The 25273-nt window shown below is 45.7% G+C and overlaps 1 protein-coding gene across 1 annotated transcript in view; it reads left to right on the top strand.

The window, feature by feature from the left end:
• The window catches only part of GPC4 (glypican 4), a 70059-nt gene that overhangs the window by 27041 nt on the left and 17745 nt on the right, over positions 1-25273 (top strand). Inside the window, exons 2-3 of the mRNA XM_037408228.1 lie at positions 4736-4894; positions 18908-19299. Of these exons, the coding sequence (XP_037264125.1) occupies positions 4736-4894; positions 18908-19299 (551 nt within the window). The remainder of the gene's footprint in view (positions 1-4735; positions 4895-18907; positions 19300-25273) is intronic.

Here is a 25273-nt window from a genome sequence, read left to right as displayed (position 1 = left end):
TGAAATGGTAGCCCTGCCTACTGGTCCTCCAGCAGTGTTCATCTCCCGGTTGGCTCCTCAACCGGTCCCCCTTGCCCCAGCCTGTTTTCTCATATGGGAGCAGAGCCCAAAAGTAACATCTCAGATTGTAAACTGATTTGGCTTGTTTACTGAGCTGCAATGAAGGGTTAGGCTGCGTATGGGAGTCTTTTAAAGAAATAACCTCCCCTGTCTCCCAGCAAACCACTCCTGAAACTTTAGCTAGTTTTGCTGATAGCTATACTTAAAGTATGAACTTGATCAAGGTGAGGAGAAGCAAGCTGCGAAGGCATGTTAGACATCCAGAAACAACATTTTTTAAAAGTTCTTGGAAAATGGTTTGGTGAAGGGAACTGCTTTTCAAGATCATGGAGCCCCAGAGTTTGCGCTGCACACTTACTCATTCGATGAAAACTGCAAAATAGTTACTTGTTTGGAAGAAACTCTGTGTGCTTGGAGTCTGCTAAATGTGGTGTTTCTGTAATGGCTTAAATCATAAGTTTGCAAGATTACCTTTCTGAGCACATTTCCTTGCATGTGCAGATGGTAACATCGTGTGCCATTGCATTTCTATCTTTAAACCACCGCCTCCGTTCGCCAGAGGTGTGCTGTTAACTAGCCAAGGAGCAAGCTTCTTTCATAATTTTGGTCCCTCATTTCTCCCTCTGTATTCATATGCAATATAAAATAGAGAAAAAGTCTTGCTGCAACAGGCCATGGGAAAGATCTGCTGTAAATGCATGACAAGCTGCAGTGATGGTGTGCATATGCGGTAGATATTTATTTGGAGTTATTCTCTGCTACTTAAGCTCTTTTTGCCATGCAGCCCCCGATGTGATGATTGCACACCCTGCCAAACAATTCAATAAAAAGCCTAACTTGAAAGGAAGCTGTGGCAGAGTTATATTTTTGCAGTGCTCACATGGTGATAAATTAGAAAAGCTGCCGAGTCTTTAACACTCAACAGTAGATGAAGAGTTGCCTTGTATGGGCATTGTTTGATGAGTTTTAACTTGGGAAATAATTATTGCCGAATGTGTCCTTGACAGTGAGCGCACACCATGAGTGTTCTTTACATAATATACATAAACATTAGATCTCTGTTTAAGTAGGCCTAAATGCTTGTATTTTTCACTCTTTTTTTTTTCCCTTGGAGGAGTTAGCTGCCAGTTGGAAAGATGAAGAGTGTTGTCTTTGGTCTCGGCTTTAGGTTGGTGTTCTCTGCATGCATAACTGGTCTGTGCTCACGTGGACCACTGGCAACAGCTGCTTTCCAAGCTTCATCATTTTAATTCCTCTGCATACCATGGCTGTAGCGCTGTTGTCTGACAGTGCCATGCTTCGGGGTCTGTCTGTGGAGGTGTAAGCAGTTCCCAATGCTAAAACCGCTCTTTGAAGGGCGTGTGATGGATCCATCACCTGAGCAGGCAATGGGATGCTGGACTGTTGCATTGTTCTCCCTGCAGACTCAGGCACGGAATGAGTCCTGTGGATGGATGCTGAACAGATCAGCTTTGCTGGCCGATATTAAAATGAAGGCTAGACATCAGGTTTCTTGCAAATTATGTCAGTGCATGTTTCTTTGCTCAAGCAAGGGTATCTTCTCAGGGATGTGTAGGTGCCAAAGACAACCCTTCCTGTGGGAAAACTGGGGCCCCCAGTGTCTTTCAGTGACTCTCCATTGGTATCTCCCACTGTGGTGTAATAAAACTGCAAGAAATGCAGCCCACAGCCCTAAACTTTCTGTTTTTTAACATTGAGTAACACAGTGCATCCTCCTACGATTAGCACTGAGTAGCCAGAGCTCCTCAGCTCCAGACAGGTAGATATAATTCTTGATCACAAGCCAAGACCACATAGTGCTGACAAGACTGAGAAATATCTTCCATAATTAGATTGCTTGGTCATTCATTTTTGAATGTCTGAGTTACATTTTGGAGCGTAATTTCTTAATGATCAACCAAATGGAATCTGTGCAAGATTGATTTACTATCAGTAGAGTTCTCCTTGCTTGGCTTTGCATGTATGTCCTGGGGAGGCACCATGCAAATCTGGGATGAGAGGCATCAAAGAAAAATGGCTTTGCTCTGTAACATTAGGTGGGATGGTAACTTTAGTTTAATAGGATAAATAGATACAAAACTGTTAACTTGTATTTGTGAAATATTGTGGGGTTTTATTTGTTTATCATAAATAAATCAGAGTAGTTGTTAAAACCACAGTTTCAGGGATCCCAGGGCATCTGTGGACAACTTCAGAAGTATCTGCAAAGTGTAACTAGGAAAAGAAATCCAACTATCAGTAGGTTTGAATGTGCCAAGTAGGGTAGAGGCTTACCACTCCAGTACAAAAGAATGGGAAGTATGTAAATTGTGACAACCAAAGGCAGGCATGCATTGTGGAAATGGTACTGAAATCATGAAGTAGGTTTCAGGTGAAATATTTCCAGCATACTCCCTCCCATACAAGAGTTTTGCAACTAAATTATTTTGACACCTTGAAACTAGCTGTCACTTGAGCTCTAATTATTGCTTTGCTGCTGTTTGTTTCCCGTTGTGTCAAAGAGCCATAGTCCTGTATTCGAACTGAAGCAAAAAGATTCCAAGTGGAATAAAGCGGTGGTGCTCGGGCACTTTTTTTTTATTTAATGCTTTCTAGTAAGGCAGGCTTATAGAGGAGTGCCCAGGCATGCTCTGGGATGGATTGGTGGGCAGGATTTGAAAATCATGGGTGTGAGTCTTCTAAATGAGTTAGCAAGCTAAACAGAGCTGCATCCCTCTGTGCTGTGCCACTTAGTGCCGTGTATTTGCTGCTGGAGGTGCTCCTCTGAGACTGAAAGAAACAGAGTCCATGAAAGAAAAAATGTATCTGTAAGAAGATAGCGAGATTTGTCTGTGTTTTCTGAAGGCTGTGCCTGACCAGTGCCACTTCCCATAACAGACTTCGAGCTTTCCGTAATTGAAGAGCAGCGGATGGTCTTGTGCAATAAATCAGCTGTGGCAGAATTATCTGTCGGTCAAGGTCGCTCTGTAATGCTAGGGAAAACAAACAAACCCTGTAGCACAAAAGGAAACTAGATTTAGGGGGAGGGGTGCTTAGGAATTATCTCTATATATATCTGTATCTATATATAAAAAAATATTTGTATCTTATTTTAAAATGGTCCTTAAGTGTCTGAAAGGAGAGATAGAACATTTCTGGGCTATAAAGTCATGCAAAGTGATGCAAAGGTTCAATAGCTGGGCAAATGATGTTACAAGATCTTGTGCAGGGCAGACAGAGCAGCAGCTGCTTGTGTTAGTCACGGGCAGGCTTTGGTTTGCACTGTGCAGAATCTGTTTTTGTTTCTCTGAACCCACTTTTGATTCTCTAGCAGGTAGGATGGTTCTTCAGTAAGTGCATGGTTCGCGGCCTGTCGTGAAGATGTTATTTTCTGTGCAGGGGCTGACAAGTCCTTTGCACTCTGGTAGTGAGTCTCTGAACCTTGGTGGTAGTTAAAGGTTGTTGGTGACTTCCAGGATATAAGCAGGTAGGGATGAGCCTTCGCTTCTCCATCTGCTTCCTTGGGATGCAGGGTACGGTTTGGCAGCAGGGTGTGAAATGGGAGAGAAGGCAGCAGCTTACTTGTAAGCTGTGTCTTTTAAAATACCATCTGACTTGAAAGGATGAGTTTCTCATCCTGACTGCTTGTTTTGATCATATCTTCAGCGTTGACAAAGATTTGCACAATTTGCCCAAATTTTGAACCACTTTATCATTAGCCCACCTGCCTGTGACAGTGCTGCCTTGTGGGCCATGTCAGAGAAGTTGGAGCTTGAGGTTTGCTACACAGAGTTTATCTTGGTCCACAATACTTGACAGCAGCATTTTATTGGTGGTGCTAGAAGAGGACAGCTTCATCCCGCACTGCAGCAAGAGGCTCTAATAAGCGAATTATGTGGGGCCAGACCCTGTATTCAAATTGTGAAGTTTTGAAGTGGAGCTGTGGTAGATACTGAAGCACTTTATGATTCTCTGACCAAACCAGTTTGCGAGGTGACCCTTAGGAGAGAATTATTTGTGAAGGCAGAAAAGTCTGTTTGAATTCTCCAAAAACATCCACCAGTTTCACCCAGGATGATGACAAAAAACTGTAAATGTAGGAGCTGGGAAATATAAAGCTTTTTCATAAGCCATTACATAAAACAAGTATATTTTAGTATCAGTGATAACTGTGCTTCTGAGAGAGATTATTGCTCCTGCGGTAACTGGGGGGCGGGTTGTGAAGAAAAAAGGATTTATTTGTACAAAAAGGACCATTGCCATTGATACTATGTTGTGTATTCACTGAATGAATTAGAAGTAATTAAAATACTCAGCAGAAACTTCATAGAAGATATCATAGTATATACAGGTCAATTTGCTCATTCTTAAATGATACTGAGCAAGATATGTTTGTTTTGTTTATTAACCGAATAAGTAAGAGGACACTTTATAATGTTGCTGCAGAAAGACAACGCATGGTATTTGCATGTGTGGCTATGAAATTCCTCTACAGAATCGAGTTTTGATATGCCTGGTCCATCAATTGCAGTGGCAGGGGGGAGGAAGTGTGCTGTGTCCCCTTGGGAGGATAGGGGGCTGCGGGTCCTCGTGCCCCCTGCCTTGTAAGCTGACCTATTTGCCTTTGCATAGAGAGGCCTTTTTAACTCGGGGTGTTTTCTTCACTGCTTTTCAGGTGACCACTTGAAAGTCTGCTCTCAAGACTACACATGCTGCTCTCAAGAAATGGAGGAGAAGTACAGCCAGCAGAGTAAACACGACTTCAGAAACGCTGTCGTAGAGCTTAGCAATCACCTACAAACCATGTTTAGTTCCCGATACAAAAAGTTTGATGGTAAGTGCAGAGACCTTGAACTTGTTCTCCTTGGGATAAAATGTAAAAAACAAACAAACAAACAAAAACCACCACCCATCCTGTTGTTCTTTATGTAGTTATTCTGCTGTGCCTCCCCCTTTGCTGGGAAAGTTCATGGTTCATGGCTCAGGGGGCAGAGCATGCCTTGTTTTGCAATCCCGTGAGAGAGAACTATCTGCTGATTATGCCTGTGTGTTTCCCAAAGAGAGAGATCTTCCTTTCTGATTAATCATTTGAAAAAAAAATTTCTGCTCTTAATGTAAGATTGCAGTTAGTTTTGTTGGTACGTCCCTGCAGCACGTGTAACGGTAATATGCGCATCTTGCAGCCCTGATCCACAAAAATGCTGATCTTTCCCAGTGTGTTGTGAACCAACAGGATTTGTATCTATCTCACTTAGCCTTTGGAGCTAAGCAGTACAGCAGATAGAGGTGGTTTATCAGAGGCTGAGGGTTCAAGTGTGATGCAGGATCAGAAGCAAAATGAACAAAGTCTTGGCTGAGTTCCTGTCGCTCGAGTGACGCTGTCTGATAGGCAAATGACTGGTCTCAGAATTGCCTTGGGATCTGCAGCGGTGTCCCATCAGACTGGGCCTCTGCAGGGCATGCCAAGTTCATGGAAGCTGCAGGAAGAATCTCCCTCCGGAGGTAGCTGGCACACCCCTTCCCAGCATTACCCACCTTGCGGCCGGGTGCCTTTCTTTTGGGAGTGCCTCTTGCAAAGAGTTGAAGTTGATGCCCAGGCATCAGACACAGCACCCTTATGAGGTCTGAGCGGTGTGTCTCAGTTTTGCTGCTGAGTTCTTGGTTGTGACCGTTCCTGCAGGGTGCTGCAGGCACTGCAGGGCTCCCAGTCACTGCAGCCCCTGTGCCTGGGCATCCCCAGGAGGGGAGGAGCAGAGTATCAGGCTCCTGCCTGTGTGTCCTTGTTGGCTGGAGTAATGAGGCAACACCTGGTTGCACATGGAAATATCTGAAGAGTCAGGTGGACTAGATTGCTGAGACTGTTCTGCTCATAGGTCATCATCGCTGTCTGGTAGTAGAGGACAATTCCACTGCACAGCTCCTCTGGACCTTTCTTTCCCTTGTTCGGTCATTGGTTTGACATGGATTTTCTACTAACATCCTGAAGTCTGTGCCTTGAACCTCCCAGGGCCTCCTCTACACTATTGCAGCCCCTTTCTTTCAAAACAGATTAGCACTAGGGTGAGCGAAGAAGTCCCTGGGTATGAAATTGCAATGAGTCAAAGAGGAATTACGCAATCATCTTGATAGCATCTAAATCTGCTAGCTAAATATTTCTCTCTTAACCTCTGTTGTCTCTACCTGCTGGTACACCAAAGGAGCGATAGAGAGAGAACAGAAGTGTCTGGACTTGCAAGCTTATTAAATGCAGAACAAGACACTTAATGAAATCCAGCCCATAGATAAGCTCTTTCAAAGAGACTAGATGAGCAGCATCTACTTCACCTTAAATGAACGATGAGGCTTTTTGAAATGCTGTGTTGAAACAAAGAGCATGCATGGTTCGCTGTATTAGCATCCCTTACGTGGTGCAGACATACTGCTAGGTGTGTCTGCCCGTTTGTAGGGTGAGAGATGGCTGCAGGGCTGCATGATGGTAGGGGGACATTAAGCTAAGCTGAGCTGTATAGCTGTCAAAGCACAAGGCTTCAAAATGGGTGAGCTTTGCTAGGGAGCCCTGTATGAGCTAGTTAATTTGTGCTGCATGGCTTTTCCACCAGCCCCTCGCAGCATGCCCTGTGCTGGTCTCATCCTGGTCTTAGCCCTGGGAGTCCTTGACAGGCAACTCTGGAAGGGGATGGTGCGATACTGTTCCTAGAAGCTGGATTTACTATGCCCAGCCTGTCCCCGAAGGGTGTTTCTCTGCCCTGCACAAAACTAATGAAGGAGAATTCATAACCTCCTCAGCTTGTACCAAAGCCTAATGGCCCTGTCTCTGAGCGTTTGCTAATAGCAGATCTAAATCTTCATTTGCTGCAGACAAAGCTAATTTAGGGATTCTTTAATCTTACCTGGGGTGGAAGCAGAGATTAACTGATTATTGTCGTCCATCATTTACCTCTTGGAATTTTTTTAATAGTGACTGCCTCTCTCTCTCCAGCCCAGCCACCTGGAGGCCTAAGGCACATCTTCAGCAGCACTCCTGTTGGTGGCTGGGGCTCGTTGAGGAGTCTCCCCTCTGAGGTCCTCAGACTCTTCTGCAAACATTTTGGAGTGCTGTGCCCTAGACTGCCGTGGTAGTTTCATTTGGTCAAGAGCCTGCTGTTGAGTGATCAGCTGCCTGTGGTGTGGTGTTCCCTTCCTTTGGTCCTGGTGTTTGGTCATCGGATCAGCTGGTCAGTTCTGCCTTGCATGTTTGACGACTTCTTGTCCAAAGTAATTCTTCCCACACTTTTTGATGTGATGTGCCCAAACTACAGGAAGGAGAGACAATCAAGACCCATATATTTGTCCTGACCTCTAGGGATGAGATTGGAAAAGCACGTGATCCCCTCCAGAGCTTTTCCTGTGCATGGGCCCATGCTCTGATTTTAGCGTTTGCAGCTCTTTGGGGCTGCCTCATTACTAGTAGCCAAAGCTATTCATGAGCTGTGCACCTTCCTCTGTTTAACAAGAAATCCTCTGTGCTACAGCTGTGTAGGGGGACTGAGCAGGTAAGATACTGCAGAGACCAAATTTACTTTGCTTAACTGGCCTCCCAGAAAGTGGGATGAACATTCTTCTTGCAGGGTGACACATGCCCATGCTGCGAAAGGCTACTCCAGGATGCAGCTCAAGCAGCAAACTGTGTCTTCCAGCATTTTGGGAATCTTTATGGGTTCTCTGGCTGCTAATCTCTTAGCCTTGACATTCCAGTCCTAGAGGAGAAGCAAACCCATGCTGCCTCCGTTATGTGCTTGACCTTTGCAGCAGTTGCTGCTGCAAAAGGATAGTCAAAAAGGCGGCATGTCCTTTGGATGGAGGCTGTGATGCCCTGTGGCTTTTGGAGCGTTTGCATCAGCTGTTGCTGGAGCACTGTGTGCTGTTGGAACCGTTGCCAGAATTGCTCTGATCTGACACCAAAGCCGTACAGAAATGGATTATCTCCTCTTAATCGGGAGCATGGAACAAGCTGCTGATTATCCGTCCCCAAAGGGCTGACCAGAAGTAATTTTGGCTCCTAATGCGTAATGCAACAGCGTCAGATCCTCCTGCATTTGTTTGGTTTGCAGACACTGGGAGAAAACTGGAACTTTGGAGTCCCATAATGTATATATCCTGTCTAAATATTTGCTTACGGTATAGCTATGTATGTTCCTGGGGGTCTCCTGTTGTGATTTAAACCACTAGTCTGATCCCAGTGTAGCAGTAAGATATATATTTTCAGGAGTAAGGGAAATGCCTTTTTGATAAAATAAAAAATATTTTGGGAGTTGTTGGATTCCCCATTGCTAATGTTTTTAGCAGTGAAAATTTGCTGGTTTCTCTGGCATACCTGATTTCAGATATGTGTATGGGCTGCGTTTAGAAACTAGCAGGTGAGATTCTCTGACTATGTAAGCATCTCCCTCTGACAATGACAGCCGTGGGAAAGCCACAAAGCTGTGTGACTGTGACATCTCATGCCACAGAAGCAGCTATGGCAGCTAAGCCTTTCCTTTTTTTTTTCTTTTCTTTTTTTTTCTTTTCCTTCCCCCTTTAAAATTTCTTTTGCCTTGTCTCATCTTCAGCAGTTAGTGCTCTCCCCTTCCCTCTCCGAGGGATTAATAGCATTAATAGGATTAATGGTGACATTAAGACTGCATAAATGCTTGGTCCCATTCATTAAACTCAAACTTTCACCTCTTTTGCCCTTTCAGGCTGAAGTTTTCCACACTGGGGTCTGTGCTAGCCAAGCAGTGCTTTGGGGAAATTGTTCAGCTGTTTTGAGGAATTGGAGCAGGGACAGGACATAGCCCATAACTCTTCTTGAGCATTTCTGCTGTTCTGTTGCTTTCTACGGAAGATGTTCTTAGGGTTTTTTTTCTTATTAAAGATGCCTCCTGAATCTCCCAGAAGACCTAGCTGTTGTGCTAGGCCTTTTCTGAAGGGAAAAATAGTTTTTTTGTAGGCTGGTTGCAGAGGGATTGGGGAGGACAGAGCCCCAAACCCCTGTGAGCAGAGTGGCTGCTGAGCCTCTGCCCTGTGGGGCCGAGTCCAGCAAGTGGATGCTTATTCTCCTGTCCCTGCATTTGACAAGTGCTTTTGCTGTTGCACTTAAACCAAGTCTTGTCCTTTCTGCTTGGTCTGGATTTAGGGGAGGCAAGCAAGCTTCTGCAACTCTTGTTGTGTGGGAATGATGTAAGAGATGAACTCTCCGATGTGAGGTGGTCTGTTTGTGGGCTGGGCTGGCAGTAGGTTTGGTGTTCCCAGCACCCAAGCAACAGATTTTTACAAATGGTACAACCCAAGCAAGCATCTGGGAAACTATTAAATGCCCAGAGTCCTGTTTCTGGTCTGCTCCTCCTGACTTTTCCATTAGCATTTAAGATAAAACAAAGACAGGAGTGTAAAACAACCCCCCTTTGGGGTAATGAGTGGAATGAAACCAAATCCAAGCAGCAGGAGCTTGCCAGGGGTCCCCATAACTGTGGTGTGTCCACCCCTCTGCTGCATGGGGACCAGGCAGAGGGGCTGGAGAGGGACCCCTGTTTGTGAGTTCCGTGTTTATGTTGGGCAGAGTAGCCTCAGGTGTAAAGTGCAGTTGTACTGTGCTGCTTTGAAGCATCATGGGGTGGCCTTGATCTTCTGTGTTACTCCTGGGTGCATGAATTAATTCCAGTAACAGGCTGTGGCTGAGTCCGTGTGACTAGTCAGGGAGGGGCATTGGCTAAATGCCTTCCAAACTATTCTGAAACTAGGGAAAAAATGCCCTGGAATGTCATGTCTGAATTGGTAACCCCTGGCTTCCAGCTGCTGTCTCCAGGTAGGAGTTTGCGGGGAGGTGTGCTGGGACAGTAGGATGAATGGCTGGGAAGTGTTAATAACTGGGAATGAGACAAAGGGACAAGGGAAAGCTTTTGGTGGTCTCCCCTCTGCTGCTCCAGGCAGTGCGGATGCAAACAGTGAAAGACAAGCCTCACAGGTGCCCAGCCTACTGCTCCTATAGTTAGAATCTGGCAGACCAGAGGGGCTCTCTGCCTTACTGAAATAACTGCCCTTTGGGGACCTTCATCTTGCATTAACTCTTTTCTTGGAGACTGCCTGCAAGAGCAGAGACCTGATGCCTCATCCTGCTCGTGTGCCAGTCCTCCCCCCTGCTCCATGTCCATGGCACCCAGGACTGTGGGCTTAGTCCTGGCTGCCAGCACATTCATCTCTGCAGGAGGCTGCTCCTGGTATTGTGGCACAGCAGGAGCGCCGAGAGGAGAGACCTGGTGGACCTTTGATGCCTACTGTGCCAGAGGTGCGTGGTGTTCGTGCTTCTGAATAAATCTGTGTGTGGTGGAGAGAGCTCTTGCCATTACAACCCATCCCCTGGCAGGTACGCTGATGACTGCATCGTTAACGTACAAATAATAGAGTGGTTTTGTCTATCCGTTGCCACTCATGTCTGGATATAAAGGCACAGCCTTGTCCTTTCCTCTCTGGAAAGGGATGGCACCAAACCTCATACTAACCAGGGCAGAAAACAGTGGGAAGATCCTTTAAGTTTTGCAGAAGCAGCAGTTGCTGAGAGCCAGTCCTTCAGACTTGTTTTCAGACCTGTGCTTACCAGAGGTGTAGGGATGGAGTGATCTCGGAGAAGCTGGAGGGAGCAACCACCAACACGCTTCCTTTAGAAAATGCCACTTGTGGGCTTTTGTTTGTGCTTTCTCACTCACTACAACAATAATGAAACAAATTGTCTGCTGTCTCTGCAGTGGAAGTTTGTTTATTTGTTTGCACTTAACTGGCTCCTCTCCATCTGGAGATTTTTAAGGAGGTCCGTAGACCACTGTGGTTTTTAGTCTTGCTCGTTGAGAAGGGTGATGCTTGTCTGACAGTCGTGGGGACCAAACCTCTGTTTTGGGAGGCTCAGAAAGATCCTGAGGTCAAGTTATCTCAGAAGAAGGCAATCTCAAAGTGGGGGAGGCTCCTGCCCTGTAGGTTTGGGGTAGAGAGGGAGACTAGATTTTGTAAGTGAGCAAAGACCTCAGCAGTGCGCAAAACCACTTTGTGTATGAGGTTCGAGGGATCAGTCTTCTACCATCAGAACAGCAGTTCTGCTGTTAAGATCACAGGTAAACTGCTGTTACCCTTTTGGTTTTATTCCAAAAGCAAAGACCTTTATACTTGGCTACAGGAAATGTGCCTGGTGCCCTCTGGTTACTAATTGCTGTCAACCGGTCAATGAGCTATTGTTTGTCTGTTTAAAATTAACTCTCTTTTTTCCTCCTTCCTGCACAAAGAGCCACCTAGCCTATGTGTGGGTTTGGTGTGCTTGCATAGTCCTGCAGGCTGCTCCCCTGAATGCTGGTTGAGTTGGTGGCATTTTGAGGTCTTGTGGTGGGCTTCGGGATAAGATATTAGATTGGTGCAGAGCTAGAACTATTTCGTTAGTGTTAAATATGCTGTAATGTCTTAGCATCCAGCCATGTGCATGCTGGATGAACAAATAAGAGAGGTGGCCCTAACTGGAAGAGCTCTCTTTGCAAATATAGTGAGATGAGGGGAACTGAGGTAACAGGAATGAGAAAACCATCCCCACTGTTCAGCAGCACGGGTCCTCCTCAAGCTCTTCAACAGCAATAGGAAGGGAGGCTTGGAGAAATACCTGTATGTGAAATACCTTGGTGAGTGTCCCAGAAAGCCCCTCTGAATCGGGGGTATGTGGGAGGCAACCTGAAAGGAGCTCGCTTCTAGATTTTGCAGGTGGTGTTGGCTGTTTGGTGTGGGAAGTCGGTGTGTTGGTACCAAATGGACGTAGGTCAGCAGGCTAAAGCAGCTGAGCAGTAGTAGATGTGTTTGAAAGGTCAGCTGGGATTGAGGAATGGGTGCACTGGAAATTAGATGTGGGGGGCTATGGAGGAAGCAAATGGAGGGAAAAGAAGCGGCAGCAAGGGAGGTGTGTTGGGGAAGACTGCTGTTGAGTTGTGGTCATTAAGAGGAGGATGGAAGAGCTCAGAATGAAGGATCTGCTGCTCGGAGAGGAGGCAGCGTGGGAACAGTGGGAGGAACCTGCTATAGCTGATCCAGAACAGGATGCATGAGCAGTGGCGGTCCCTGGAAATAAAGATGAGGAGGCTGCAAAGTCTGCCTTGTCCTGCTATGTGGGATGCTGGAGAGCAGGATGGACCAAGAGGGGACCAAGAGCATTTCTGTTGTCGCTGCTTTCCTAATTTGTGGGGTGGCTGCTAGATGCAGCAGAATGCAGTGCACTGCTATTGGCTTCTTGAATCAAAGACTACAGTCTCTGCTGTTTTTCCTCCTCCTTCATGGCTTCTTATTCTTCTAACAAGCTTGGTCTCTGTGTGATGGTGGTGATCTTGTGCTGTGTTACATTCTGCCCTGCTCTTCTGGGGTTCTGCCAGCCCCAGGGTGCAGATGGAGATCATGCTCATGGGCCCTCCAGAAACAAGAAGTTGTAGAAATCCTGGGTTCTGGTTTTTCCCCCCCCTGTGAGGCTGCAGCCCAATTGTTATTGTTGTGAAACCTTTTATTAATCAAGCAGAGTTTGAGGAGATGTTGTTGTCTCTCCTAGCTCTCCAAGGTTTACATGTCGGTGCTGTTGCTGTGACACTGCCATGATTTAAGCCTGTACTATTTCAAACTCTGTGGAAGAGTTCTTCCCATGTCAGTAAGTGCTAACATATGTTTGAAAACAGGACAGAGAAACAGCTTGTGGATTTGCCCTGCCCTTCCTGAGTTCATATTCAATAAATGTGTTAGCACTATGTATTCATCAGTTTCTCAACACTTCTGGAAAAAGGTTGTTAAGCTATGGTTTGTTTTTCCCTGGTGGAAATTACAAATGCGGTATATGCAATAAAGGAAGTGAAGGCATATTAAAAATCGTGAGGCACATTTAGAAAAAAAATATCTCTCTTTCCTTTGGAGTAGGTGGTGTGGCTACAAATGAGAGCTGTGAAAATTTGTCTTTTTCCTCCAAATTCCTTTTATCTGTCTGGATTGAATTTCGCTTTGCATGGTAGGAGCAGCTGCAGGGTGGAATTTGCATCTGCAGATGCACCTCTGTGAAGGCACTGGGCTGGTGCCGGCCCCTCTGCAGCACAGCCTTTGGGGCCATGGCTTGGGCAAGAGCATTCGTCTAGGAATCCATCTTGCTGCTGTGGACGTTTTATGAGTAAACCATTTTACAAGAAAATATAATTAATGTCTTTGTGGCAGTGTTCTCCTGTACATACTAGAAAGCATAATTGTCTATACAGACAAGCAAATTAAAGGTTTTGGTAAAACAGTCCTTAATAATAATCTGGACAACGTATTAAGGGTATACCCAAAAAGCTAGGTGGCAAATTATCTGAAACTAATTAATTGTGTCCATAAAAATTCATCATGTTCCCTCTGCATGCTTGAGCCGGGTTTTATTTGGTTTTTAAGGTGTGTCAAGTAATTGCATGTCTACCTGGTATCTGTTTGCCTAGTTGTTCTGTTTGAGGTTTCCAAATTTAGGCCAGTTGAAAACTCAGCTCTAAACTTAAGCAAACCTGGTGCATGGGAAATGTAACATGTCTGGTAGCCTTTGGGAGCAGAAATGTGCGTGGTAGCTCTGGTCTCCCTTTGGAAGGACACCAGCACACCTGAACATGGCCAACAGATGGTCATCTGTAGAGCGCATGTTGGCTCAACAGCCTTGCTGAGCTCTTGGATAAGACTTGCAGCCTTTTTTTTTGCACTGCAGGTAATGTTTGCTATTTTTGTGCTGAGCTCCGGATCGCTTACAGTTTGACTTTGCAGTTGGAAGAGGGGCAAGTGGGGTGCCATGGAGCACTGTGCTTCTCGGTGTGAAATTATTCTCTGAAATAAATGTGTTTCGTTCCTGAAGATCAGCAAAATCAAGGCAAAACTTTGCACTGTGGTTATGGGTTCAATCCTGAGGGCTCCCTGCCTGGGGCATGGCTGGAGGGGCAGAGGATGCCAGTGCTTCACTGCTGCCGAGGGGCAGCGGGTGCTGGTGGTGGCAGGAGGCAGCTCAGGCCAGGCAGTTGTGCTGCTGCTGCTTTTGTCACCAGTGTTCTTGGGGAAATGCCATACCTGCCTGTGGGTGAAGGGGAATGTGCCCCTTTGATGTGTTCATCTAATTTCCAGGAGCTGCCTTTGATTTAGGTAGGACTGTGCCCTACAGCAGCAGGTTGTCCTCATCAAAAGCCCTCTTGTATGAAAATCTCACTCTTCACATGAAAACGTTAGCATGAGGAATAGGAAAATGTTGCATCCCTTTCTTACTTAAAAAAAAAGGGTATTTTCAGATGAGACCTATGAATCCAAGGTCAAAAAAATATTGGGTACAAAAATCAAAGTGGCTATGTTATCTGGAGGTGGATTTGCCCTGCGCCTCGCAGTGGGTGGAGCGGTTGCATTTCTTCAAGTAGCTCGTGTATCTGCAATTCGGAAGAAAAATTGTTTTGAATTATTCTGGCAGTGGAAGCTAACGTCATGTGGAAGCACCTTGGGGAGGTGTGGTGCACTCCTGCACTGGGTTACTGGCAGGGCTGGTCTGCCCTCAAGCTGCAAACAGGTAATACATCTTAATACCTCAAAAAAGGAATTTGCCAACTAACTATGGTTTTTTTTCCCACTGTGCCCTTTTATGGAAGGGTTTGTTCAAAAGCAAAGATTCCACCCACTCCCACCCAGGGTTCTTATTGCAGAAATACCAGATATGTCACATCCAGTCTTTCTTACAGTTTTATGACATCTCTAGGGTTTCCTGAGTGTTGGCTATTTAAATTCTAACCTGAAATTCTAATGTGTTAAAAGAGTAAACAGAGCCCAGAGCTGTAGATTGCTTGACTGCAGATTACAGCCTCTTCTATCTCTAAAAGTTAATTGCATTGGAAATGTCATCTTCCTTTGAACATCAAAGTCCGTAGCATCCACAGGATTTATTTTGCAATACAGACAAATTTTAAACTTTCTTCTTGACGTTAGGAACGGTTTTGTAGCTCTGGTCCCACTGGACAGCTTGGCTGGGCTCTGTGGGTGGCAGCGCTGGTATCTTTGCCCCTGCACTCACCCTCCTGAGCATCACCCTGAGCAACAAGATGACTTTTCATCAGCAGGGCTTAGCTGAGATGGGCTGAAGCAGTAAAATGTGGACTTGCTCCCATATCAGGTTGGACCAGAGCTGGCTGAGCCATGTTAGTCCAGCACCTTCTCTATGGTCCGTCCTCTCTGTGTAACCCAGACATCTCTCCGTGCTCTGCTCTTAGCTGGGAGAACCAGGGAAACTTTCCAGCCACGTGCTGCTTCTGCAGGTCAGTTTGTGAAGCCCTTTCCCGTCGGTGTGTGTGCTTTTATGCCTGTTTGTGGACAGAGGGGCCAGCCCTTGTTCTGGGAGTTTAAACAAGATAACTGGAGGGAAAAGAGAGCCTGCCATCTCTCTAGATAGCAGTGTCTTGGGGAGTACTGGCAAAGTATGATTCGTTGTCTGTGAAAAACGTTTGCGTTTGACAGCTTTTCACAGGAAGCCTGTCAGAGTGATAATTTAATGAGTACAGATTGCTTGCGACACAGCTGTAAAACATGCTTTTAGAGTGCTGTAAAATAAGCAACCAAGGCTTTTGTGTGTTTGCTTTGTTTGAGAACAAGTCAACTTCTAATACAAATGAAAGGTGGTCATTTATTTCACCCAGCAAACAGTCAAGACGTAAGAGAGGAAGCTGCCATTTTTCTTCTTGTGGTGGCAAGGTTAATGCTGGGTTATGTTGGTGTTTGCTAATCAGCTCGTTTCTGTGAAGGGGAGAATTAATATCTAATTAGATGTAGGGAGTTACTAGTCAGATTAGCATTTAAACCATAAAAAGGACTCTTGGGCTTTCTTCTCTTCATTGCAGACGCCTTTGCCCATGGTTTGCACAGAGAAAAGCTTAATGTTCCTTCCTGTGCCCAAGCTGATTTCTTGATGGGAAGACAGAAACTGAGGATGAAGTTTTACTCGAGCTGTTGGCATACTGTAAATCTTATCTATATATAATCTCATTTAATTGCTGCTGCTGCTGCTGCCCAAGTTGAGTGCTGTGCATTGCATGGGGGAAGATGTTGCCATGCACATCCCACTGCTGGGTCTATCCCTGCTTGCTGGTGTGGGGTGGCTCCTTGTCCCTGGTGCCGTGCTCAGCACCCCTCCTCTCTACCTTTTCCCAACCCCATGCCCACTCCAGGAGCTGTGAGGTGCCAGTGAGGCCCCCCGTGGGCTAAGCCGTTGGTGCCAGTCACCAGGGCATCCCATGCAGCACAGTTTGGGGATGCAGGCATATGCTGGCAGGGAAGCTTCACTGGGCAGGAGGGTGGGTGCTGCCTCTGTGCTACAGACACACAGCCCCTCCTCTGTCCCCCTCCCCTTCTTAGTTGGAAAGTGGCACCTAAATGGGTGTTTTCTGCCTATGGAAGTGCTGGCTAGTAAGTGGTGCCTCCTTCAGCGGTGTTGTGTTGAGGTTTTAGAAGTGGCTGGTTTTCTTGTGAAGTTTTTGTTTCTTTTATTTACCTTCCTTTTGGGCAAGGAGAAGCTGCTGGCTGGAAGACTGCAGGTGTGCAGGTATATGCTGCTAATTAGGTTGCCTTTTTTTCTTTTCAGGATAATTAATGAACACACTTGGTTCTAGCCCACATGAAAAATTGCTAAGAGATGAAGGGCTCTAAAGCCTGGATGTGGTTTATTCAACTTCCACTTTGGAGTGTAACCAATAAAATGAGTTTGGGCAGGAGAATAACTCAGTTATGGTAATATGGATGTATTACTTGAGATAACTTCCTTGGCTCAAAACACTGGTTTTGGTTCCTTTAGACTGGTGGTTGGAACTATTTAACAGATTTCCCATCAATATAGTATGTAATTCTTCTGAAGAATTTGCTGATGCATCTGCCAGCTCTTGTGCCTGGCACAAAAGTATTTAAATAAACTACTTATTTGTGATGCTAAAAGGTCTGAGCAAAGGAAGGAAGTGAGCCTTCAAAATGATTAAGTGAATTAGAAATTAATATACACCAAGCTAATCTCTATAGTATAAACTCAACAGAAAAAAATCTTCCTGGAGAGGAAATGCCAGTCATGGGAACGAAAGTGGAGGTTCCTGCTGATATTGGACAGAGGATGTGTTGGGTGTTTGAAATCAATCTCTTCTTCCCTGGATCATTTCTCTTGTGCTCCTAAGAGGCTGCATTATATACAGCCATGTCAGGCACTGAGCCCCATGACTTTGTTCGTCAGGAACTTGAAGAATGTTTCAGTTTTTCCAGAAGATGTTTTCTGTGTTAGGCTTTGTTTGTACTGGAGCACTTTGAAGACGAAAATCTGAACTTAGGCATACTTTTAATATGTTTTAACAAGGTTTAAATTCACACTAGGCCAAAATATCGCGCCCACCCCCCCACCCCCCCCTTCTAACAACTTCTGGCTTTAAACATTACTCCTTTGAGGATTAAAAAAACCCACAGAGGCATGTTTGATTAAAAAATATTTATTGAATATGAGTCACAGAAAAGCAGAGGTCAGAATCCTCAATTGCTGATGGCATGCATAAAATAATATGCTTCTTGACTGTGCTGTGGCGGTGGAGAGGCTGCGCCTGTGCCCCAGTGTCTCGCTTGGGGCTGGGGCAAACGGGTGGCAGCCTGGCGTGAGCACCACCGGCATGTGATGGTTTGTCCCAGTGGCACCTACCCTTGCTCTCCTTAGCTCCTTCCCAAGGCCACATAGTGTGGAGTTTTGTTCCAAAATTGCCCAGATGCACTTGGCTTAATGGACCCCTCCCCTATCTTTTAAATAATCTGCACAGAGTCTCCAAGGCAAAGACTTTGTGTTTTTGCGTAGAGCCACATGCCAAGGCTTCAGTGGTGCTGTCTTGGCAAGGGATGTTCTTTAAACTGACCTGGCGGTTGCATCTGATGTGCCAGATCAGCTTGTTACTGGAGTTGGAGATGTGTGTGACACTGCCAAGACACGGTGACAGTGCTTCAGCAGTGGCCGCTCTCTAGCACCAGGCTGTCTGGTGCTCTGGGAGGGTGAGCTGAAATGGGGATTTGCTTTTAAGTGATGAAACCCAGGGGCCCCTGTGTGTCCTTTGTAATCTGAAAAATCTCGTCATTCTTATGCCAAGTGTTTAGCATTTGGATTTTGAGCAGATTCTGGCTTAATTGTCGTGGGGTTTTTTTTGTACTGCTAAACATCTGAAGCCCTGTCTGTAATCATGACCATTTAGGTAATTAGAGACAGGCTCTGCCCTGAGAGATGATAAACTTGCAAGATGAGAGAAAGAACCCACAGGTAGATTTTTGGGTTTGTCTTTGAATTTATTAAAATTTGTTCATTTTTGAGGCTGGTTTATGATCATTTCAGAAAGTTAATTGATGAGAACTGAAAAGAAAGACCCTTTTGTGCAAAATACCTGTTTAAGAAAAAGACCACCTTTTTTGCTTTCTGCTTTCTGATATTCTTGTGCTTTGAAATGACGACTTTTAAGATGGCTGAATGGTAACATAAGAAACTGGCTCCCCCCCTCCCCCCCCTTTTGTCATGGTATTCAGATTTGCATCAAAAGAGACTTCATTCATGCAAGTCTTTTGATCTGGAGAGAGGTTTGGTGGAGGGTGTTTTATGAAGTGTAATAAAAAAATTTTGAGATACAGAAATTGTTTGAAAATCTTTGGGAGTCCTTTAACCTTACGTTTCATTTGGATGAGGGTCTTGTGCTGAATTTTCCAGTTAAGCAATTGCAATGGTTGTAGAAGTGTGTGAACACACAATCCAATGCCTGTGTTTACCACATCTTCTCTTCCTCTTTTCTAGAGTTCTTCAAAGAACTTCTCGAAAATGCTGAGAAGTCGCTGAATGACATGTTTGTGCGGACATATGGCCGTTTGTACATGCAGAACTCAGAGCTGTTCAAGGACCTCTTCGTGGAGCTGAAGCGGTACTATGTGGGCGGCAACGTCAACCTGGAGGAGATGCTCAACGAGTTCTGGGCACGCTTACTGGAGCGCATGTTCCGGCTGGTCAATCCCCAGTACCACTTCACGGACGAGTACCTCGAGTGCGTTAGCAAGTACACCGAGCAGCTGAAGCCTTTCGGGGATGTGCCGAGGAAGCTCAAGCTACAAGTCACACGAGCATTTGTGGCTGCCCGCACCTTCGCGCAGGGCCTTGCCGTCGCAAGGGACGTTGTGAGCAAAGTGTCTGCGGTGAGCTCTGTCTTGTGATAATTCCCAAGTCCCGTGGACCTGTGATGGGTAGCATCTTTCCCTGTTGTCCTGACTAGGTACCCAAAGGTGTTGGTGGTAGTTGAGCACAGGTGGGACTGCACTCCATCTGTGTAGGCTGTGCCCTTGGTCACGTTCTGGGCACACCACCATCCAGTGCTGCATCCCAGCAGCAGGGATGTTTCCCAGGTTGATGCTGTCCTCCTGTCCAGGGTACAGCAATGAGCAGGAAATTAAATATCTTCTGCAGTGGAAATAACAATGTTTGCTTGTGTAATGGCCCTATCTTCTTCTTAATATTGCCTTCAAATTACAGCGAGTCATGGATACTGTGGGCATCTATTATGGAGCAGCTGATGATTTGCTCCTTGCTCCCAGGCATGGGGAGAGGCTGTTCGCATGAGCAAACAGTACTTTTATGATAACAGTAAGCTGGAGCCATGGGCACGGGGCAGGAGCCAGCTGTACTTTGTGCCACACACACTGCATGAGTTACAGCTCAGACTTTTATGATAAAGTAAATTCTTTTTCTGATCAAATAGATATGTGTTGGTCACTTAAATGTTTACCTCCCTCTTCTTATAAACCACTTTGAAGTGGTTTAAGTGAGGTGATTTTTTTCTTTTTCTTTTTTTTTTTTTTTTTTTTTTTTTGACACGAGATTTGTCTTTAATTTTAGTCTGAGCTGTATGGTACAGGGAACAGGTGTAGTCAATAATCCCTTTAAAGTGATTGTGTAAGATAATAAATATTAGTGATTTTAAAAAACTCAGCTCATTTCCTGTGGGCTACAGAAGATTTAGTCTAATGATTTAATCGGGCAGAGAGGTTTACTTTCTGTCTGCCTGCTTACAGAGTAGTGAAACACCAGGCTTAAAGGGCAGGCAGTAGTTTGAATCACCCTAAGTGCCATGAAAAAAAAAGTAGTAAACCATAAAAGAATAGCCGTTCAGGTACTTTTAGAAGCAGAATGCAATTTTGGAGGCAGCACAAGCAGCATCCTTAAGTGAGATAATAATTCATATTGCTTTGACTTTACAGGGGTAATATTAAAATACTCTATCTCTCTAGAAAGAAAAAAAAATTGTTTCCATGTTAATTTTTCTCAAAGAGAAGTGAGGAAAACAGCCTGTGATAAGCCTGTATATGTGCGATAGGGCAGAGAATACTAACAAGGGAAGAGTTGCTATACTAATATGCAGGCTCCAGGAGCAAGTTGTAAGTTAGCAGGGGCAGGTTTAGGTCCTTGGGCACTTTGACTCCCCGTTTAATAGTGATGACTCTCATGTTATGTCTGCATGCTGCTGGTTGAGGATAAGACCACAAAATCCTTCAGCCTCGGGAACACTGTCCTGTGGTGGGAAGAATATGTGGGAGGGAGGGTCGGTGCTGGGTGAGGCTAAGCATCGTGTCTCCCTGCCAGGTCACTGGCCAAGCCTGCCAACCTTTTGGTTGGGGTTTCAGATTTGGTGGCTCTTATTTCTGGCTGTGTGGCAGATACTGTGGTCAGGGGATGGGGTTTTCAGTGCTGGAGAGAGCAGGTTAAGTATTTGGGTGGGAGGTCCGTCTGTTAAGCTCCAGTATGGTTTTCGGGAATGTGCAATCACTTGATAGGCAGTAAACGTGCATGGGTGAGGGATCGTGTTTATGCTCCATCTGCTCAGAATTCATCAAATCGTCTCCAGACTTGACACGGGACCACGAGGGCTACAGTCCCCGCATCTGTTATGAATCAGAGTCGTGAACCCAAGGTGGCATCGTGATTTCTCTTTCCCTTTTGAAGATCCTTGAGTGTAGAGTTGCCTTCAACCCTAGAATTAATTGCTCGAGTGTGGAAGGTTACCCAGAGACGCACTCAGCTGCAAAAATAGCTCACACACCGTGGACGATCACAGTTACTGCACTTTCCACTTCACTTTCACAAGTTGCACTGGAAATCGTGCAACAGAGACACTTTTCCAAGCAGCAGCAAAACTCCCTGCTGCTGGTCACCTAAGCTTTAGTTGCGGCAGTAGAAGGAATAATAATCTTCTATTAATTGTGAGTTCTAATCTGATTCAGTGGAAATTTAACATCACGTTTCTGCAAGACACAATGGGAAATTCTATATGTGAGTTTAAAAGCTGATGTGTTTATGCCTGCTGCTTTGTGGTTGTGTTTTGGGGCATCCCACATTACATATAGATTAGCCTGGCTTTGCTGAGCTCTGTATAATGACTCTATTGACTCTGCTTTCTTATTATTTTTACTCAGGAGTTATAGTGGGATGACTGCTTATACCAGGGATTAACTTGAGGGATAAATCTTCTATTCTTCTTTATGAAAAAATGTCCAAAGTAATGCAAATTAGTTTTACTTTTAATGTGTTTTGTAACAAGGAAGTTAAAAATGCTTAATTGAAAATCTTCAGGAGGAGAAATACAAACTACTGCAAGACCCAGCTGCTTTTTACTTTCCTGGGGTGCTCTGAGGAGAGCAAAGAGCACTTTATGGTAGAATGGTCTTGATGTTTTTTTAATGATCCTATATATTTTTACATCTTCACTAGGGAGATGCATTTAAAAAGGTATTGTTCTTGCATGAGTTTGGAAGTAAAGGGGGAAAGGAAGAGGAAATATTGAAAAGCTGTGAGTATGCTTGATTTCTGAGCCAGAATTCTAGGAAATAACTTTGAATTTGACCTTGGAAGAAGCAGAAGCTGTGTGCTGCTGCCCAAACACACAACAGTGAGAAAGCTGTATGGTTTTGAGAGAAAGCACAGACTTTTGCAAACTGCATTTAAATGCCATGGTTTTGATGCTCGTCTTCACCCCTCAAATTCCCTCCTTTGGAATGAAAAAGTAGAAAATTCTCCAAATCTGTCCTGAACAGCAGGTCTGAGAAGAAAACCTAGGATGCTAGAGATGTCCTGCATCTGAGGTGGGCTGCAAGGGGCTGGGGGCCTCCAGTGCTTCCCTCTGCCATCTGCTGACACGTGGTGCTTTCTCTCTGACCTTCCTGCCCCTGCCTTTGGGAGACGGAAATATCTCCATCCCCTAATCGCTCACTTGCTACTTGGCCCTCGACAAGCACTAAAATCAGCCGGGTTAAATTGCTGCCAGCAGTGACATTTCCTGCCCCAGTCAGGGGTGGAAAAAAGGAACAAATACAAGCCAGAGCCCAGAGTGACTGAAAAAGGATGAGAACCTGCAACTGGGCAGTTCTCAAGCTGCAGAGATGTTCCCTTAATTAGTTAACATGTGATTAGATCCCAGCCTGGTCGAGGGTCATGACACCTTTGAGAGCAAAGTGCCCAGGGGCCTTGCTGAGGGCAGGTCAACTATAGGTATGGGGTGGAGGTCCCTGTTGAGGGGGGAGAAGAAGGTGAAGTCGAGGATTGAGCCCCCTGACAGCATTTTGTAGGGTCAGGAGGAGCCTGCTTGACCCACGGGCTGGGAGGGGAGGTCAGCAGCGGAGGAGTGTGAAGGGTGAAGTGTGCAGCCACTTGACATCAAATCCCTGCGTTTGTGTCACTGTGTCTCTGCAGAGTTGTGAATGGGGACATGCAGATGGGACCTCCTGCAGTTGCAGTGGTGGTGAGAATTTTCTGCAGCCCCCCAGGAGATTGATGATGATGAACTGTTGTTTTGGGATTCTTTTACCACTTTTGCCCTTGTGTCCGATGGTGTGAGGAACTGCTGGGAGCTCTGGAGACTCCCAAATCGCCTCCCCGATGGGCGTTTGCGTGCTTGGGGAGGCACATGAGGTGCAACCAAAGCAGCAGGGCCATTGGAAAAGGGGCTTGCAGCCCAGCCATGGGAAACGTGGAAAGATGACAACTTCAAAGTTGTATGCAAGAAAGAGCGTTTAATTTCGAAGCACAAATATGAGCTGTATGAAATAATGCACAGCTTCATATGAAGAATACACCTACCTCCTCTGCTGTCCTCAAGAGACATTAACAGCTGAGAGGAAGCTGCTGGAGATGTTCGCAGTGGGTGGAGAAGGCTCGGCTTCCTTGGTATCAGCATTTCTTCCCTAATAAATTGTGATGATAGCAGCCAAGGAGGGCATGTTCTTCAAAGCGTTTATGGTGGATGGTTGCAGCGGGGACAGGTGATTGCCTTCCCACAGCTGTTCCAAAGCTGGAGTGAGAGCCCGGTGGCTTTTTTTAACCTCTTTTGCTCTGAGCTGCCTCATCTTTACTCAGGCTTCTATGGAGCACAAGTTGAAGCTCTGAACCTGCATAAACCAACCTATTGCTGGCCTGTGTGAGCTCCCTTACCTCCGGCTGCATCTCCTGAACTGTGGCTCCTACCCTTCTTGGCATGGATGCTGCATGTGGACCAGACATTAGCTTAGGAAACGCGGTGACGAAAATAATGAAACAAGAATTAAGGCCTGTATCATCAAAAACATAAGGGCGCTGAGCTCCCATTTCATTAAAAATAGTGCCCCTATTAATTACCTTTTGAGGCTCTAAAAGTTTAGGCAGAGAGCAAAGGTCCAGTCTCCCTTTGTGCAGTCTTTGCCCTTGGTTTGACTTGAAGGGGAATGTGACCTTAATCCTTCTTCAGGAAGAAGTTCATATCCCTGTAGCCCATGAAGCTGGGCAGCCTTCAGACAAGAGGAGAACCCTCCCAGGGAAGTGACAATAAATGAAATGTGTTGCTTGCGTGCACTGAGGGGAGATGGGGTGCAGATCATGCTGCTTCATGGGCAACTGAGGAAGAGCCGAGGAGCCCTTTCAGTGTTGCGGAGGGACCTCCAAAGAAGCAGCACTGTCCAGGCAGCAAGTTGCAAGCTGTGAGGCCAGACCAAGGGGCTGCCGTACATAAGGATGTTGCCTTCCATGTGCCAAGGGCAAACATCAATGCAGAAAACAATACCAAGCACTTCTCCATATCAAAGATGACCCTGAGAAGACCTGCCAAGAATGTGGCTGCATCTGCCTCTGCTCCCGTGATCTGAGGGTCTGCACTAGGCATAGCCTTCAAAGCATGCTCGAGCAGCAATCGTCACGGATTTGACAGGCTGAGGGTGCACATGGATGTGACGGTGGGTTTGGAGCTGATGGCATCATGCAGGAGTGTTTCAGTCCACTGGTTTGGGTTTGGGGGTATTTTTTTGTTTGTTTTTTTCAGGGTTTTTTTCTTTCTTTGCCTTGCCCTGCGCTGTATTTTCAACATTAGCAGCAGAACCGATGTGAGGGATAACTAAGGAAGTTTTTGGGTATAGCTACCAAGATGAAATGTTCTCGCTGTTTTGCTCATTAAAGCAAACAAAACACTTCTAAAAATCTGCTGTGTCTCTGGGTCAAGGAAAGGCAGGTGCTGCGGAGACCAAGCTTTGTGTGAAAGGCACATTGGTCCTGAGGACACGGAGTGCAGAAGATGCTAATGCTGCCATCACTCCATAAGCGTTAAGTGGAAGAGGCATCCACTTGGCACCCTGGGGTCCCCTCTGCCCTGTGCGGGCTGGGAGTGCCAATGGGGAGGACAAGCACGCAGTGCTTCTGTTTGACTTCTTAATATTAAGACTGAGCTGTTTGAGTGACTGGTGGTGTGATTCTTGGGAGCTCTGCTGTTCCTCTCTGGCAGTGTCACATCTGGGTGGGGTTGGGGGGAGGTAAAGCAAGCTGTAAGTAGGGAGTAGAGCATAAGTGTAGTCTTGAAATTTTCCTTGCCCAAGATAAAGCTGCAGCAGACACTGCCATGGGTAGCAAGTACTGACAAGGCACAGAGCTGTGCAGTTCCCAAATATCACTCCTAAATGTGCTCCCTTGTGCAAGACCTCGGAGGCTCAACTTTGTGGTTGAACCAGATGCTTTCTAAATTATTTGTGTGCTAGCACTGGGCCAGCAAAAATTGGTTAAATGTGTAGTGAATTCCAGAACACTTTCATTGGAATATTTGGGGTGGGGAAGCAAACCATGAGCCTCCGGAGTGATTCTCTGCTTCACAATGAGCTGAATGTC

Source organism: Falco rusticolus, chromosome 14 (genome assembly GCF_015220075.1).
Source record: "Falco rusticolus isolate bFalRus1 chromosome 14, bFalRus1.pri, whole genome shotgun sequence".
Lineage (NCBI taxonomy): Eukaryota > Metazoa > Chordata > Aves > Falconiformes > Falconidae > Falco > Falco rusticolus.
The sequence above is the reverse complement of the archived record's forward strand: the minus strand, read 5'-3'. Positions and strand labels throughout refer to the sequence as shown.